At 39.9% G+C, this 19,956-nt stretch overlaps 1 protein-coding gene across 2 annotated transcripts in view; it reads right to left on the bottom strand.

The window, feature by feature from the left end:
* The window catches only part of ASPH (aspartate beta-hydroxylase), a 211,438-nt gene that overhangs the window by 102,534 nt on the left and 88,948 nt on the right, over positions 1-19,956 (bottom strand). For both annotated transcript variants that reach the window (XM_041769500.1, XM_041769501.1), the window contains exon 14: positions 10,166-10,207. In XM_041769500.1, the coding sequence (XP_041625434.1) occupies positions 10,166-10,207 (42 nt within the window). The remainder of the gene's footprint in view (positions 1-10,165; positions 10,208-19,956) is intronic.

Here is a 19,956-nt window from a genome sequence, read left to right as displayed (position 1 = left end):
AATCTCAACAGTGAAATGGAAACTATCAAAAAGAAGCAGTTGGAAATCTAGACTTGAAAAGAAGAGTAGCTAGAATGAAAATTTTACCACATGGGCTCAACGGCAGATTTGAAATAGCAAAAGAAAAATTCACTGAACTTGTAGAGCAATAGAAATCATGCAATCCAAGGGGAAAAAATGCTAACAAAAAAGAACAAAATTTCAGAGACCTAGAGGACATTATCATGCAGTCCCCAACATGTAATTGGAGTATCACAAATAGTGGAAAGGAAAAGAAAAAATTTGAAGAAACCTGGCTACATAAAGCAAAAAAATACTTAACTCACAAGATTTTTTTTATAAGAATTAGATGAGAATCTATGTGAAAATAACATGAAATACAGTACATTCTAGATGGTTAAGGTTCAATCACACATTGACACTTCTGTCTATAAACTCTTTCTGCCTGTCATTTGGGCTATTTGCATCTCATAATATCACCATCAGATGAAGAGGTAAATTAAAAGGAAAGGGCTTACATCACATTTCTCATATGGTAATTATTTATTCAACTCCTATTATACTATTTAGGTGCTTATTGGAGGGATGTGATAGCTTAATTTAATGTGTCAACTTAGCTAAGCCACGGTACCCAGATATTTGGTTAAATATGTCTGCATGTTGCTGTGAAGATATTTTTTAGATGAGATTAACAATTAAATCAGTAGTCTTGGACTAAAGCAGATTATCCACCATAATGTAAATGGGCCCCATCCAATCAGACTCTTCCTTGGGTCTCCAGCTTGCCTGCCTACCCTGCATATTTTGGACTGGCTAACCTCTACAATCATGCAAGTCCATTCCTTAAAATAAACCTGTGTCTCTCTGTCTATACACACACACCCTATTATGTTGATTCTGTTTGTCTGGAGAACCTTGACTAATACAAGATGGGGAAGGGTGTCATGATTCCTACCTTTTAGATGCCTTCTGTCTAAAAATTAAGGGAAAAACTAAAAATTCATGCTAAAAATGTACAGGCCAGGCATGTTTTGGGAGGACAGAGGAAAAAGACATCTTCTGGACTGGAGTAACAGATAGGGCTGTAATCAGGGAAGGCTGCCTAGCAGAGGTAACCTTTAAGCTCATTCCTAAGGAGCAGGAATTTGCCAGGTGTATGTGAAGAGGGGAGGCAAGAAAGAGCAGAGCACTACAAACAGAGGAAAACCAAAAGTCGGAGCTAGATCCTGAGAAGCTTTAGATGCTCTACTAATAAGTTCAGTTTTTAACCTCAGGACAATGGTGAACAACTTTGTTCAAATGTGTTACATTCAGCTGTAAGAATCCCAGGAAAAACTTCATCGACATAAATATATTTTTTTTAACAACAAGACAACTTCTTAATGAGGCTTGATTATTGCTCATGTTGGTTCTATCTCTGTTTTCCTTGTGATCACAGAAAACTCAAAGGTATCTATACAAGGTGCTAATTGCATCAAGCTGATTTACTGGCTATATTACAATCTTCTCAGCCTTTTAAGTTGCATTACAAATGTGATTTCTGTTAGTATAAATGTGACTTGTTTTCTAGTGCCCTCTGGTGTTTTCATTAGGGCACTGATTATTACTTTTTAAAAGAATACAAATAGTAACCAGGGCATCTTTAAATGCCTAAAAGACAGTCACAAAATATACTGTTTAAGCATATCCTTAATTGTAATGAATTATACAATGGGATATTAAGCATTAGTTTAAATCAAAGAAAAATTTCAGCAAAAGCCCTTGATTCAAATGCAATTGTAACACATACACATACACACCAAAAACACATTTCCTTTTTGCAGGCATGGGTATTCTATTGCTTCTCAAATTCCTTTAAAGACTCACAAATCCTCAACTAATAACTGACACTTGATATATGTTAAATCAGCCACATGTGGCATACTTTTATGTTTAATGAATTGTTAAAGCACATTTTTTTTTTAAAGATTTTATTTATTTATTCATGAGAGACACAGAGAGAAAGAGAGGCAGAGACACAGGCAGAGGGAGAAGCAGGCTCCATGCAGGGAGCTCGACATGGGACTCGATCCCGGGTCTCCAGGACCACACCTCAGGCTGCAGGTGGCGTTAAGCCACTGCGCCACCGGGGCCGCCCTAAAGCACATCTTTTTGAGAAACTCCGAGGCATTTATGACTCTTTTCTCTCTCATACCTCATATTCTATCCATTAGCAAATTCTAGTGACTTTACATACAAATACATGGAGAATCTAACCACCACTCACCTCTGCTACCCCATATCCTAATCCCAGCCATTATTATCTCTTGGAGTCTCCTAAGTGGTCTCCCTGCTTCCAATCTTGCATCCCCAGAGCCAGAATGAGCCTTTTGAGATGTGAGGCACATCATAGTAACCTGCTCAAAGTCTCTCAGTGGCTTCCCATCTCACTTGAGATAATATACAAAATTCTTATGGTTGATGGGCCCTGCAAGCCCTTTGATCTCACCACTCCTATCCCTCCCCTTTCCCCACCTGCCACACTGGCCTCCTCACTGATCCTCACACAGGCTAAGCAAACTTCCTCAGGGACTATGGAAGGATGTGCTAGCTATTGCACCCCCAGATTCCCTTCCCCAGGATGCCTGCACAGCTCATTTCCTGCATCTTCAAATATCATTGTTCCAGAGGCTTCTACATAGAGCAATACCCCAGCCCACTATCATTCTCTGTAGTCTTTTCCTATTTTATATTCCTTCCATACTTATCACTATTATATTTCAATTTTTAAAAATCACATATCTAACCTTCTCCTTCTATACATGTACATTAAATTACAAGTACCATGAGAATTTGGACTTTGTTTTTACTGTTAGCCCCAGTGCCTAAAATAGGGCCTGGCACATAGTAGCTACCCAGTATGTACGCAATGAATGGATAAATAAAAATAATTGTTTGAGTTTGACATTTAGTAAGCCATTTTTGCGCTGCATTCCTTTTCTTTCACAGCTTTTGTGGTTGTGGAATATAGAATATGTGGGAAAAGATGACATCCAGTGGGGAAAAACTGATATAGCAACCTTATCTAAAACAGATATAAATGGTCTGATTCAATTTGAGAATCTGGCACCTCCAAATAGGGCCATTTTGGAATAAGCCCAATTTCAACCCATGACTCCAACAAAATAAACTAAATCTGATTCTCTAAACGGTACATAGAATTATTAATTCTAAGTAAAAGCAAAATCTTCCACTCTCAGCAGCAGTTCCTCGTCAATATGCTTCAGGAGAGATAACACAAGCAGAAAATCGGGCAACCTAATAATTTATCCTGAGACGAATTTGTAATGGACATTAAAAAAAATCTCCATTTCTATTACTACAAAACTAAAGCGTAACTATTAAAATACATTCCATATTTTCACTCATGTTCTAAGAATGGAATATTTCCCTTTCTCTCTTGTCTACAGTTAACAGCACCATAGGAATCTGAGTAAAAAAGAGGATGGAATTCCCAAGAGAGACAATGAATTTCAATGGATTTTCAATGACTCTGGGGTAACACTGAGCATTATATCTTTTAAGTCTAAGACTATCCCAGCATTTCACACTCAATAAAGTACTTCAGTTGAGAACATATTTTGGTTAGTCCTGCTAGAAACTGCCAGGTTCCCACAATGGAGTGGGGTGAACCAAGCAAGCAAAGCTGTTCATGATTCTCTCCACGGATTCCCTGAAGAACCAGCCAAGAGAGCCCAGCACCCCCCACACTGGAGAAGTCCTGTTAGTATCAGAAGCCTGGAGGACAAAGCTCTACAGAGTATGGAGGGCAGCGTGGAAGGAGGCCCAGCTCCCTAAGGATGAAATGGAGCCTCTAAAGAGGGAACAGCACCACTGTGAGCAGCAGTTGGGGTAGGGTTTGCATGTGTTCACTATCTGTGAGAACCAATGCCTACAATCCACCCTCTCCCTGTCTCTACCTTTGCCAGAAGCTTTGGGGTGGGGACATCTGGGTGGCTCAGTCAGGTAAGCATCTGCCTTCAGCTCAGGTCAAGATCCCAGAATCCCAGGATGGAGCCCCACATTGGGCTCCCAGCTCAGCAATGAGTCTGCTTCTCCTTCTCCCTCTGCCTCTCCCCCCGCTTATGCTCGCTCTCTCTCTCTCTCCCTCCAATAAATAAATTAAATATTTTTTTTTAAAAAAGCAGCACCACAGTGGACCTCCCAGAAGCAAATAAGTCAATGTGCGAATGAGAAAGACTGATTTTCAGGCACTCACATGGACTGGGTATGACATCCCGCTACATGGAGGAAAATGTCAGACTCCCTACCAAGGCCTGAATGGACCCTGAATTTCTCTCTGACTGCATGGCATATACTCTCAGCTTGGTCAGGGTGCTCTGGTTTCTCAGGCTTGGCTGTCCTGCCTCAGGACCTTTGCACAAGCTCTTCCTCTGCTCAGTGTGCTCCTAGCTCATCATTCACACAGCTGCTATGATAGTATCCCGAAACTCTTCAGGGACCTTCTCCCTTTACTTATGTCCCGTCTCCCTCCAGCACACTCTCCTGCTTGGTTTCCTATACTGTCTCTATTTCAGATTTTTGTAGGTGCTGCTGGACTCCCTACTGGGATGTGAGCTCCATGAATGAAGGATTTTGTCTGTGTTATTCTCACTTGCATCCACTTGTCTACAACGACAGTATCTGGCATGCAGTAAGCATGCAAATATTTAAGTGGACAAATAAATTAGTGTATGCTTTTGTGAAAGATGCAAAATGGATAGTTTTTTCAAACATTGATGATTTACTGAACCTTTTAGCATAGAACAGTAATCCTTTCCCTACACTATGTTGGTAGAGTATATCTTGGCTAACAAGAGTAAAATACTGCATGCTCAACACTGCTAATTGCTTGCTTCCTCTCAATATTTGATGTTTCCTTCTTCTGTAGAACCAGAATACCCTGAATTTGTTTACCAATGTTCTATTAGTTAAATGTAGTTCTAAGGTGTTTACTCCTTCTCTCCACTTCCTTCCTGTTATCTGGATGTGGTAATAATGGTTGCCACATAAACGGCCCTTTTGGAACATGAGGCTATAGAGTAACGATGGCAGAATGGCAAGAGAAGACCTGGGTCCCCAATGAGCCATTAAACTCGTCCTAGGATATTTACCTGGACAAGTAATAAACTGCTATCTTGTTTAAGCTACTGAAACTTGAGTTTTAAAAAAAATTATTTATAACTGTATTTCATTGTAATGGGAATGTGGTGATTTGTAGGGAAGGTCTGAATCTGACTCAACTGCTTAAGACACAGGAGGAGGGTAAAAATAGGGGGCTGTTAAGAAACTAGGATTTTCCTTAAAAGCGTTTATTTCCCTAACCAGCACCAGACAGGAAAACCAGAACAAAAGACAAAGAGGATGTGTTTTATTTCCCTTCTCCTTTACACTCGGGGTTGGCATCTGGGATCACAGAGTGAGACGTGGGCTGACATGGTCCAAGAACAGCCTCAGTACTACCTCCGTGGTCTCTGCCTTGGAGCCAGACAAGAAACATCCACTGATCCGAGGCCAAAATGATGTGAATCATTTTAGTGAATTTTTTGTACAGCTAAACTTATTCAATCTAAAAAAATAAATCCTACCCTTATTCTTTAATTATATGTGTTGTACTTGGAGGCTAAAAATACCTTTGCTTTTATAACTGATGATGACAGTACATACAGATCTTTTAAAAGCACTGTTTTAACCAAATTTAAAAACTGGCACATGTACAACTGACCCACCACGTCAACCGATTTAATTGCTAACCGAAAGCAATCCGGAGTCCAGATATTTCGATAGTAATAGTTGTAGCAGACAGCATTTATTATTTACAGATAGTTCCATTCTATCTTCCTGTTTTGAATTATATCCTGTGAGGCGTAAGAATCATTATCCTTATTTCTGGATGAAGAAACGGAAAGTTCGAGTGTATTTAACATTTTGAACACCTGTCCATTCTGTGCCCCAGACACCATGGATATGATGATCATGATCCACACATCCACTGAGCTCAGACACATGAGGTCACAGAGGGGACCATGTAATCACTTCTTGTTTTGTTTTGTTTGATTTTGTTTATTTGAGAAAGTGAGAGAGGGCACAGGCAGGCAGGAAGAGGAGAGGCAGAGGAGAAGCAGACACCTCACTGATCAGGGAGTCCAATGTGGGACTCAATCCCAGCACCCTGGGATCATGACCTGAGCTGAAGGCAGACGCTTAACCAACTGAGCCACCTGGGCACCCCTGTAATCACTTCTTTAGGGATGGCAACAGCTGTCTTCTTACTCCAGTGTCACTGACTCAGGTTTTGGGTTTCCCACAGATTTCCAACCTAGGAGTACTACCTGGGTCTGGTTCTTACTTTTTCAGCTTTGGTTTTATAGAGCCCTTTAATGACTGTTTATGGTAATCCTCCGAAATTAAAACATAATAGAAATTCATTCAAAAAATAATTTACTAAGTGCCTATTGTGTGCCAGGCACAGGAAATGCAGCAGTGAGCAAAACAGATGAAAATGTGTCTTCCTGGAAATTTGATTCCAGTGGGAGGTTCAGACAATAAATACTTAAGAATTAAACTATCAAATATTATCACGTGGTAAGAGTTATGGAGAAAACAAGGCAAGGAAACACGGTAGGCAAAGTATGGAGGTCTTAACCTTAAATAAAAAGGCTAGGGAGGTTCACGAAGAAGGCCACAGTTGAGCAAAGATGGTGGCAGGCCATATGGGTTCTGGGGGAGAAGAGTCAGCCTGGAGGGAACAGTCAATGCAAAGGCCCTGAGACCCATGTGTGTGCTTGGCAGGGAAGCCCACAGAGCAGGAGTAGAGTGAGCAAAGGAGACAGAGACTAGAACGTCATGTTGGGGAAGAATCCAGAAGAGGGAGAAGGGAGAATGGATTTTATGAGGGCTTATCAACCATCTTGAGGTTTTATTTTGAGGAAGATATGATGATGCTGGGGGCATCGGGCAACATGACACAGCTTAGGTTTTAAAAGGGTCACTGTGATTACTGTATCAAGGAAGATTATAGAGACAAAGATGGAAGCGGGAAGACCAGTTAGGGGGCAACTGGAAGAATGCTGGCAAGAGACAGTGGTAGTTGGGAGCTGGGTGGTGGTGGTGGCAGACGTTGGGGGCAGGGGACAGTGGAATTCTGGATATGTTGTGGGGAGAAGACTGACAGGATTTGCTGAGGGAAATACAGGGAGACACAAGAGGAGCAGGTTTGGAGGAGGAAGGTCAGGAATTCAGTTGACACCACTTAAGTTTGAAGTGATTATTAAATGTCCAAACGAGGTTCGCAGGCAGACACTGGGTGACAATGGGACACCCCAGTCTGGAGTCCAGGCTGCAGGCGAGCATGGTAATCCTTGGCATACAGGTATTTAATGTGAGGATGTGAGGTAAGATCACCTAGGGAGAGCGTGCAGACAGAGAAATGCTCTGAGGTTGAGTCGTGGGGCACTTGAGTGCTAGATGGTCAGGGAGATGAGGAACAGCCATCCAAAGAAGCCAAGAAAAAGCAAACACAGCAGAGAATAGGAAAAAACCCAGGAGGATGTGGTGAGTAGCAAACCAAGAGAAGGAATGTTCTAGAATTGAGGAAGTGATCAATTCTAGCAAAAGCTGATGATATCCTCCTCTGTGCTTTGTTTTCTTCTCAGTACAGTCATCCCTGCTGATCTGCAGGAGACCCATCCCGAGACTCCCAGTGGATGCCAGAAACCACAGACAGTACCGAACCCTATGTTTTTTCCTCTACGTACACACCTGTGATCAAGTTTAATTTATAAATTAGGCACAGTAAGAGATTATTGCTAATCATTATAGTTAATAATAAAATAGAACAAGTGTAACAACATCCTGTACTGAAAACTGTATCAATGTGGTTTTTCTCACTCTCAAAATATCTTACTGTCTTGAACTTACCATTATGATGATGTGAAATTATAAAATGCCTACATGATGAAATGAGATGAGATGAGGGGAAGGACAACAGGGATAGGGGGCTACCTACTTATCACGATCAGAGTATGGCATGATGTGCTAGAAGGTCAGGAAGGTGGGGGAGCATGGAGAACGTGCATCATGACTACACAGAATCCCAGGCATCTATGTATGAAAGTCAACCAATAGTTTCTAACACTGATGAGAAACTTGCACAATTAGCAAGTTGTTTACAAATGTGTAGGTAAGTACCAGAAGAAAGAGCTAAAAGAACCTCAGGAATGGGACTCATAGACAGGGAGTTAGTGGGGCAAAAGATTGTTGTTTTTCTTTTTTTTTTTTTTAAGATTTATTTATTTATTCATGAGAGACACAGAGAGAGAGGCAGAGACACAGGCAAAAGAGAGAAGCAGGCTCCATGCAGGAGCCCGATGGGGGACTCCATCCTGGACCCTGGATCACGCCCTGAGCTGAAGGCAGATGGTCAACCACTGAGCCAGCCAGGCATCCCAAGACTGCTATTTTTCGTTAAAAGTCACACTTTTAAAACTCTATCTCTGTATTACTTTCATAAAAAATTAAATGCAACTAGTCAGGAGGAAAAAAACACATGACTAGATGCCTACTTCCCAGCCTATGGATTACAAAATTACAGCCAGAGGCCAGCAACTCTGTGTGCTCAAGTAATTATACACCAAGACCACATACATTATGGATATTATAACATGTTATGTACTATAATATTTTCTCAAACGCACACACTGCTTTCATCACAAAAAATTAAAGGCATTTCTGAAATTGTTATGTTTAATCGTTAAAGATGTTATCATTCCAATGATATTAAAAGCAAATAGAACTACCCTATGATCCAGTAATCACACAGTATTTACCCCCAAAATACAAAAACACTAATTCAAAGGGATACACGGACCCCTATGTTTATATTATAGCGGCATTCTTTACAATAGCCAAACTGTGGAAGCAGCCCAAGTGTCCGTCAATAGATGAATGGATAAAGAAGATGTGGCATATATACAATACAGTATTATTTAGCCATAAAAAAGAATGAAATCTTGCCGTTTGCAACAACGTGGATAGAGCTAGAGAATATAATGGATGCTAAGTGAAATAAATCAGAGAAAGACAAATACCATATGATCTCACTCATGTGTAAAGTGTAAGAAACAAATGAGCCAAAGGAAAAAAAAGAGAGAGAGAAAGAGAAGCCAAGAAACAGACTTAACTATAGAGAATAGACTGATGGTTACCAGAAGGGAGGGAGGTGGGGGGATGGGGATTGAAGACTACATTATCATGATGAAATAATTAATTACATGATGTAAAAAAAAAAAAAAAGAATTGTGAAGGATGAAATTAGTAGCCTTACTTACTATTTAGAGATTCTTATTATCTAAGCTTGAATTAAATATGTAAAAATAAAAATGTCAATGATTGGAAAGAGTATATAGAACTGGAATATGGAAAAAATGCATAAGCACTATTTCATGATCACCTATATAATTTTTTTTTAACTCAGTTCCTCACTCTGAATAAGTTGAGGAACCTCTGTAAGAGCTGAATTAAAATTCCGGGTCATTTAATTTATTAGAATCCCATTGTAATCAACTGTGGGAAGGAAATTATGATTCTTTCGATAGGGATGTGTAACCTTGTTTACATGTCCTGCCAACAATTGAGAGGTCCTTGTAAAGAGAACATGTTCTAGTTATCTCTGGATCTCAATTCCTGGCATGGATATTAACATACACAACAAAATTTAACATTTCCTAAGTGCTTTCCCTGCACTATACATTGCTTTAAATACTTTACACGTATTTTCATTTAATTACTATTGTAGAAACAGGAGTCCTCTGGTTCCTGAACTTGGTACTATGTTATTCTCACATCACAGATAGGAAACTAAGCCACACAGGGCAAGGAATTCTTAGACACACATATAATGAATGGCAAAACCAGGATCAGAAGCCAGGCAACCTCTTTAGAGCCTTGGCTCTTAATGTTTATGTAAATATTAATAAATGTTTGTTGATAAAATCATTGAACTAATAAACCCACAGGCAATTTCTTTTAATTGGCAATATAAAATAAAGCCAGCGTGTTATTCATGAACAGCATGATGACTTTTTTCCTATGTATATTTGAAAGGCAGTTTATTTGATGATCTCACCTTTTTCTTTTATTTCTGGATCATCTGTTTTTCTATTTGTTTCTGAAAAGTAAAAACAAAACAAAATAAGTATTGTGAAAGTCGTCACTCATTATCTCAAAATATAGGACCATGTTTAAATGAATTCAAGTAAATATAATTTAAGAGAAATATTTCTGGGCATGGAATTCCATTTTCCTAAACCCTGACTTCTTTACACATCAAGTTTGTTACAAAATATTAAGATCAGACTCATCGGAATTAAAGAAATGCAGCATGTCGCCCTCACTGGGGTGACACCAGTCTCATTTCCCTAAGGACTTCACACATCCACAGGCAGCCCACTAAGGGTGCCTGCACTGAGCCCAGGTACTAAGGAGCCGAGATATGCCAGACAGCCCACCTGTGTCACCCTCTTGCTAAGTAAATCACAGTCACAGGGGCTCTTGCACGAATGCGACTCAGTGCAGTGAAATCCACCCAGAGCCTGAACCAAACAACATCCACCCTACATGGAAAACTATGGTACATGACCTATGAGCTTATAACCTCATTTCTGCATTATCTCAGATCTGGCCTATTGTTTAATCTAAGTTTGGGTCTAGCTAATCTTCAAGGTAGACCAGTTGATTATAGCTCCAGTAGGTACTTATTTAAATTTGAGTATTTCTAGGAACACATGTATAGACGGAGGTGTTGGAGTCAGGATAGGACAGAGTTTGGGAAACTCAGTTCTTCCCCTATAGTAGACAGGGCTGTGGGGTCAGATCAGGGGTACAATCACAGAACATTCGATTTCTTTGCTCCCTGGTTTCCTCCAGGGAAATATTCCTATCAAATATTTCATTTTGGGGAAGTGACAAGTAAATCTGAAGTAGGCTTCTGACACAAGGAAGTGATTTTCATAGGTCAAGAGTTTTCAAGATACCCAGTGAGAGAACGGAAACAAACTCAGGAAGCTGCAGAGTGCCAGGATCGGTGTAAACACATCACACCTGCCTCCTGCCTCCTGTCACCCCATGGGAAGGTCTATCTCCCTCTGTGCAAAGGGGGAAGATGAAGCTGAGAAAGCCGAGTGCCCAACATATCAAGGTCAGGCGTTCACATCATTCCAAAGCCTATCGTCTTCCCATAGCGCCCTTCTCTACCTTTTCTAAAAAGGAAACAGGGCATAGGGACCTGCAGGTTTTGCCTCCTGCAGAGTGGGCTTCATAAAGTTGACCACCACACACTTCCTGCCAGTGCTGCAGGAGGTACACGGGATATTTAAAAACACAACCAAAAGAGCCCTTCTAGATCTCTGTTGAATGTCCTAGGATTTCTGGTCTTATTAACTTTAACCTCCTTATCAGAAAAGTAGGTAGGCAGTGCATCATTTAACAGGATGCGCTCTCGTAGGCATCAAGGATACAGGATCAAGGATACAGGATTGAGGAAAAACATCGACAATCTTGGTCCTCGAGGAGTCGTACGAGTGGTATCAGCAGTGCCTGCGGGAGGGCTGTGACCCTCCACATCCTCCAGTAATCTGTCACCTGGCATGTGGCTCGTGTAAATTGAGAACACAAGCACAAAATGCAAGTTCCTAACTTGACTAGAGAAAACAGATGGGTGCTAGGCACAAAGAGGAGTTTGAGGCTCTCCACAAATCTTCCCGCCCCCAAGGGAGAAATAAGGAGTGGTTTGCACTGGTCACATTTTAAATATGTGTGGGAGGGCCCTGGCCAGGCACGCTCCCAGGAACAAGGGCCACCATCTTTCTTCCTCCTCCAAAGCAGGATTTTCGATAGGGCAATGAGCCTGACCTAAGAAGATCCAGTCCAAACTTCCCCAGCTCTGGGCAAAAGCTGTCTCATGTCCCATTCTGTCCCTCACTTCACATCAACGTGCTGACATCTGTGAATCTGTGACTAGTGTTTGGATATGGGGAAATGAGCAGAGCAGGAATTTCAGCCCCTGATTTTCGGTGCTTAAATGTAGCTTAAGTAAAGGCATTTTCTAAGAGATCCAGCTTCCCTGCACAGCTAAATAGTAAAGTGTTATTCTGCTCTACTTTATTCTGTACACATGCTTCCCTGGGAGACCCCATGTGGACCTGGCCATGCTCCAGAAGAAAATGACTTGTTGGATGCTTACTGGGAGCCAGGGGTTGTTCTAAATACTTACTGCAGATGATCCCATCCAACTCAATCAACTCTGGGAGGTAGTTTTCATTTTATGGATACAGAAACTAAGGCTCAGGAATCTTGCCAAAGGTCACAGAACATGTAAGACTGATTTATAATAATACTCTAATCACACACTGTATGTTCCAATAATGGGCAGTTAAAGGGAGCTAAATGCTCAGCCCAATTCTGAAAATTACCCGTGTACAGGTTCTCTTGTAACTCATACTTAGTGTTTAAGCACTCGTATCCAAGAAGAAATATGTTATACAATCTCTAACTGTACTAACTTCCTTTTTTTCCTCCCTTTCTGAATAAGGAAAACCTTACTTAAAAGAATGGGATCTTAGTTGTTCAAAAATTATAAGCCACTAAAGAAAATCACTTTTGTGAATTCAAATATCCAGAACTCTATGATGGGCCAGCTACTGTGCCTATCTGCTTCCTGACCAGTTCTTGAACCTCAACATACGTCCAAAGCTAACTTCCATCCAGGCCTAGTATCCTCACAAGGTCCTCAACACACTGGCATCTGTGACTTCCCAAGACCCAGACCTAGGGCTCTGTTTCCTCAGCGATGGCCCACTTGGCCAGTCAGTTTTCCTGTCTCTTTCTCTGTCCCTGCCAGGACTTCCTGAGCTCAGGCTCTCCCACTGTCACCTGGACTATTACTTATCTCCAACCTGCTCTCCCCCCTGCACTCTGGCCTCCTATCAACTGTTTCCACCTTCCACCTGTTGCCCTGTGCTCACTTCAGAATACCATGAAGGACCATGGCTGGCAGGTGTTTCGGCCTTTCTGATCCTCAGTTCCTTGTCTGCAAACAGGGATAAGCCCCATCTGCTGGGAAAACTCAACTCCCTAACACACAAAGCACTCAGCAGAGGAAATGCAATCCATAGAAGCGGGTCTGTGTATTCTGAGTAAGTGAGTTTAAAGTCTTTATTTTTAATGTTTCTTCCAGGCATGTTGGAGGAGAAAACGATACTTGTCTAGGAATCCAGAGGCTTCTTCCCTACTTGTGTAGTTCTCCCTTTTCTGCCCAGAGAATGAAGATTGAAAGAGAATTTGCTGTACCCTTTCTGGCCCTTCCACCTGCTCAGACTCTTTCATCTTCTCAACCACAATGAAGTTCATGTCCTCATGGTACAATGGTCACGGGCGATTGGGAGGGTGTGGGGGAGGGGGCTTGTCACACTAGGGAATTACCAAAACTCTAGGTGCTGAATAAACATCTACAAAAGATGGATGCAGGGACTACTTCATTTTAATCTGGCCCCCAGCAATGCACCATAAAAGTACGTGTTAAACAAAATAAACACTGCCTATGAGAAACAGGTTAAGAGAAGGTTGAAGGTACATCTTTGTGATTTGTCATTAAAGATACTATAATATTCTAAAATATTCATTAAGTACAAAATGAACTGATTTTGTTACATAACAAAATAATACTTCAAAATAATGACAATATAGAGAAGAATTCTGCATTTTATTGCACTCAAATCACATTGAACAGAAGACAGTTACATTATTTTTAGAAAATCCATTGATGTTGCCCAGCTTGGCATGTATTTGTGAAGACAAGGCTCATTAGTTCAACTAAAGTATTTGAGGTTGACCACAGCATAATGAATCCTCAGTTTCCAGATTCTAGAGATGATTATATACAAAAGTCCAGCAAAATTGTATTCATTTATCAGTTCTATGTCATTCCTAAGTTTCCCTAAAAAAATAAGGCTTTATAAAAAGTAGTGTTCTATAATTCACAATATTAGAATTAAGAGCTTTATTAGAATTTGAGTAGCAACTCTATATTACCCATATCACAGCTTTAGAAAATTATTGCTTTTCTTAGTAACTCAGTCTTCTGGATTTCACTACACATTGGGTCAACATGCATAACTCACTACATTGTAACTATGATCTATAATGATAAAAATATAAAATCCCTTGGATTGTAACCCTAAAAGTAGGGGGGAAAAGTTATCTTATCTTAAAACAATGTTAACATAATCAAGAGCTATCCCTGACATGGAAATGAAATGACCTCTTTTCGGGTTTTTTTTTGTTGTTGTTGTTTTAAATAGCTGATGGTCCTTTCAAAATGATGTCACTGCCGTCTTTCTAACAAATGAGTATTTTCATCACAGCAACTATTTCTGAGCCAAAATAAACCACATGAAAAATAGAAGAAACTCTTCAGGATAGAAAAGAAAAGGCTCATATGTTGCAAACAGCAGCAGGTATGTGGCTTGGTGAGTGCTTTTCACACGTCCTAAATCAATCCAGCTAGAGGCATCCTTCTTTAGTAAGATCACTATGCTGTCTTCAGTGTTGTGAGGACATTACTTTAATTAGCCAAAGGCAGAGCAATCTTTAAGATGTGCACCGGTAATTTATAAAGACTTTCTAAAATTTAAACAAATACTAAAGGGATAAAGCTATTATACGATTGATATGAGGTGCCAAACAGCATTTTTGCATGACAGAGCAGGCCATTCCTTTTGTCTATATTCTAGCAAGGAATTTAAATTTCTCCCTCCTCGAATTGAAAAAATAAATTAACCATGATAACTTAAGACTTTCACCAAAATATTAAATTTTTCTAATCAATGAGCTAACAGCTATAGCAATCTCAAAATTTGAGTTTTCCCCTGAATACTCAAAGCTAATGTAGAAATGTCTTAGAATGATATCAGTGCAGATATATACAACTCAAATCTTCACAGCTAATGGTGACAGCGAGTAGTGTTCCTCAGAGTGCAACAGCAGGGCACTCTTCATGGCTTTGAAATCACGTTTTTTTTTTTTTTTGAAATCACGTTTATGCACTTTACACAGGTCAGTCCAACAGACTTAGGAGTAATTACTAGTAATATATATATATTATATATGTATATATAATATATATAAAAACCCTGCCAAGACAATTGCTGCTACATTGTCAATATAATCAACTATTATCTGAAAAAACACATATAAATGTAGGTAAGATCGAAAGCTGTGTGACAAAAAGAGAAGAGAAAACCAAAGGATTCACTAATGTTATCAAAAACGGACATGCAGGAATGTAACATTACGTGTAATTTTTGGTTCTAAAAAAATACACTAAAATGCCAGTGGACTATGATCGATTGAAAACATCTTTAGTGTTCATTCCCAAAGATCTTGGTCTGCTCAGTAATTGCGTCACAAGATCTATCACAGCCATCTTTTGGAGCGTATGGTTAGGCTGGTCCTCTTGTGGTAGTGGGGGCAGTCTTTTTGAAGCTTTACGTATCTGCAAAAATAAGGGGAAATCTAAATTAAAGGACCAACTAGACACAGACTGTGAAACTGCTTCATTTCCATTCTACTTAAAAAAAAAAAAAAACCACCGACAGAAGTAAATGCTTTTTATGTGCTAGTGTTGTTTTTAAGGGCAACTCGTTAAACAGTGATTAACTACCCAGAGAAGTCCCTGGGAATTAACTTGTGAAGCTGCTGATGAAAACTTAAGCTTCTTAGAGCATCTGAGAATTATAACTAAATTTCAGAATTTCAATCTTTTGAGAAATACAAGCGTTAACTCTCTTTCTCCCATCAGTGTTTTCACTGTATTAATAAGAAAAGTAATAGAGAAAGAAAATCTAGCATGGTGTTTTTTTTTTTTTTTTTAAGTTTTTTTTATTTATTTATAATAGTCACACAGAGAGAGCGAGAGAGGCAGAGACACAGGCAGAGGGAGAAGCAGGCTCCATGCACCGGGAGCCCGACGTGGGATTCGATCCCGGGTCTCCAGGATCGCGCCCTGGGCCAAAGACAGGCGCTAAACCGCTGCGCCACCCAGGGATCCCTAGCATGGTGTTTGAAAAGCAAATATAGGAAGGATTTTCATGGAGCAATTAGATACTGTAAATTGCAGTTAAAATACATTATTTTAATATAATCATGTCAGTTTTTAATGTTACTGACAATAAAAATGGGTAAAAAAAAAAGTATATGTAAAAGTCATTCTTGTCCAATTTTTTACAACTACTTTCTCATTCCAAGTTTAGTATCTGATTGATTTTACTATTACAGCATTAGACGTTAAAATTCGAGTAGAAAGGAAGATGGTGCACATAAAGGCCCAGCCAAATTTTGATATATTTTCTAAATCTGGATTATGATCCTTCCTACTTCCCTTCCTATCTATCTACCTACTTACCTATGTGTGTGTGTACATGTATATTCAGAAATTTTTATACAAGCAGATTTGGTGCTCAATGTGAAGTAACTAGAAATCATATGTATACTTTTATATATCCAACAGAAATGAGTATATACAAAAGACATGCACAAGATTATTCACAGAAGCTTTCTTCATAACAGCCAGAAACTGGAAACATTCACAATAGCTATCAACGTAGAATGGATTTTTTTTTTTTTAATGTAGTGTATTTATAGCAAAAGGCAATGAATAGAACCAAATTATTCTACACTACCAAGTGGATGAAACTCAGCCATGATGTTGAGCAACAAGAAATAGTCACCAAAAAAGTCTGCATGTATTTGTGTGTGTTTACTTACGGTTTTATCTTATCAAATTCAAGAGCAAGCAAACCAATCAGTGGTGATACAGATGAGAACAGTTACTGCTGGTGGGGATGTGGGGGTGTGACTGAGCGGGAGGAAGGAGAGAGTGCTAGCCGCATGCTGAGTAGTGGATGCAGGAATGGATCACATGGAAAATGGAGCACACAGTTTCATTAAACCGTGCGTTCAACAAGCGTATGTGTCTCTGTGTGTTAGTTACACCTCAACAAAAAACGTTTTTACAAATGTGTTGGACTCTGGGTTCCCTCAGAACTTATCAGTTAGCTAGATCATGAGAGGAATGAACTCATGGTTTCTGTAACCTGTGCGATCAAACCTATCTGAGATTGTGGGAAGCTGTCTGAAGTATAATGATGAGCACCGGTAAAAGGGCAAATAAACTAGCAGCCTGGTTACAATTCTGAATGACCCAAATATATGCTCCTAAATATTTAAAGACGACCCTACTCAGAAGTGGTCCACTGAGTTGCAAACCTAGTTATGTCCGAAATCGGGCCAGTCACCCCCTCTACTACTCTCTGTTTCCTCCTGCCTTCAATAAGTGGGTAGAGAGCTGATCATTTATTCATTCAGGTCAGGAACACAGGAATCCTCCTTAACTCTTCCCTTTAATCAACCCTCTCTTCCCCACAAATTGCTTCCAATTCCAATCCCCATGAGTCCGCCCTGCCAGTCCTTGCACCACAGCTGAAGCTTCTGCTGTCTCCAGCTTGGATCAGTACATCTGCACCCTTCCTAGTCTGCACCTTCTCAGTGGACTACCCTTTTCAGATCTGGATCTGACCATGTGACTCCTCTGCTTGGAATCTTTCAGTGGCCTCCTGCCATCCTTAGGCCCAGATTCAAATTTTTAAACATATAGACGGTACACTCCAGGTAGTGACGCCTGCATCTTTTTCCACTTGTCTTCCTACACTTTTACATGGCACACTGTCCTGGTCCTTGTTCAACAAGAGCTTGCTTCCTCTGCTCCCCACCTACCAACTCCAGTCACTTCTGACAGCACCTCTAAACTCAGCCCCAGTACAAGGACACATGGGAGGCCAAATGTACTCTCCACACCCTTGCTCCCAAGCTGAGTCAGTTATCCCTCCTTCTCTGTGCTGTCCTGTATACCACACTGGTATATAATTAATGACATTATAGTTGGTTGTTTTACTCTGTTACATGCCCACAGGACTATGAACCACTATGGTGTAGGCCTATATTGTTCAAGTATATTCTTTGCCCAGGGCAGAACAGATGCTTAATATGTACTTCTTGCATAAATGGTGAAATCTACAACAGTAACATTCATATTAGACACTTATTAACATAAACCAAGACCTCTAGTGCTGTCAAGACTAAGGCTGGCTAGGTGCCTTAGTGATCATGTTAGGAAATGCTTGGTGACAAGGGGAGGCATGAGTGAAAGTTTGCACAGGTGCAGCAGAGTGAAACCATCATCACTGCTAGACCAGTCCACAGTGAGATGAGTTATAGACATGATCTCCATTTTCAGAGAGATAGGAACAGCAGCAGAAACACTGATGCTCACATATTTCCATCTTGTGTAATATGATTATCACCATAAAACATAACATTAACTTTTTTTTTCTGGCATAGTATGACAGAAAAAATTGTTAATGGCACCAGTTAGTGAAACAGCCTTAACGTACTATTTGGCAGGAAATTTTACTTGGATCAACTTTGTAAGTGATTCTCCGTAAGTGAATCAATTTGTGCTATGCACATTTATTGTCATATTGCTAGAATCACACACTCTATGATTTCAAATAAAACTCTGAGTTTGAGGAGAAAGGTAAAAGCCCACTAAAAGAGCATGGATCACAAAAAGAATTTTTTAAAAAATCTGGTATTCAAAATGATCAGAATGATCAATTCTTGGGACTGACTTTTTACATTCTTGTCAAGAGCAAAGTACTAATAAATTTACAAATATAAACAAACTGACAAAATACAAGCTACTGGACAACTTACTTTTCTGAATAATTCTTAATCTTCAATACTTCCAGGTCCTAGCTGAAGTACTAATGTATACAAAGAGGAAGATAAACAGTATATCTCTCTAGTTTTACCCCACCAATACAGCTCTCAGAACTCATTAGCTCTTAGGCCTTATGAAAAATCCTCTAGAGCACAGAGTCCAAGAGTGTAAACTCTGGAGCTAGTATGTAAGGGGCAGTCTCCATTCTGCCACCTGTCAGCTCTCAGACTCACTTTGTTATGTCTCAGTTTTCTTGTCTGTAAAATGGGAGATAACAGCATGTCTACCTCTTAGGTAACTGGAAATATTAAATGAGTAAATTCATGTAATGTGCTTAGAAGAGCACCTACATAATGCTTAGTGCTTAATAAATGTTAGCATTCACTGGGTCCTCGTGTGTAGCTCAATACAAAGGTGAATTAAGAGAGCTCCCACCTTGTGGGGTTATATCATACCCATAAGTATATTATTGTGAACTTTAATAAGCAATATTAAGACAGTATAACCTAGTCTTAGAATGATCAGGGAAGGCAAAGTAATCATCAGTTAGATTCCAGGGGCCAGAAAAAAGTTAACTAATAGCTAGCATGTTGCAGAGGTCCTTAATTAAAGTTTCCACTGAATAACAGATTCTTAAAGCCTAAAAGGTTAGGAAAATTGAAAAGTAAGAAGACAGGCCCTGGGACGCCTGGGTGGCTCAGTGGTTGAGCGTCTGGCCTTTGGCTAAGGGCATGATCCTGCAGTCCTGGGATCGAGTCCCATATCGGGCTCCCTACATGGAACCTGCTTTTTCCTCTGCCTCTGTCTCTGCTTGCCTCTGTCTCTCTCAGGAATAAATAAATAAAACCTTAAAAAAAAAAAAAAAAAAAAAGAAGACAGGCCCTACCATCAGTACTCCTACAGCTTCTGTAATCACACAGATAATTAATATAAAAGCAGTGAGCTTACTGTATCAAACGATCATGAATATAGAGTTTCAACTATTATTCTTTTGTAAGACTGAATAAAAGAGGTTGTAATATAAGTAAGACTATGAAAATAATGGGAAATAAGCAAACCAAGTGCAATCATTAAAAATAACT

This window comes from Vulpes lagopus, chromosome 9, assembly GCF_018345385.1.
Source record: "Vulpes lagopus strain Blue_001 chromosome 9, ASM1834538v1, whole genome shotgun sequence".
Lineage (NCBI taxonomy): Eukaryota > Metazoa > Chordata > Mammalia > Carnivora > Canidae > Vulpes > Vulpes lagopus.
This window is presented reverse-complemented; position numbering and strand designations above follow the sequence as displayed.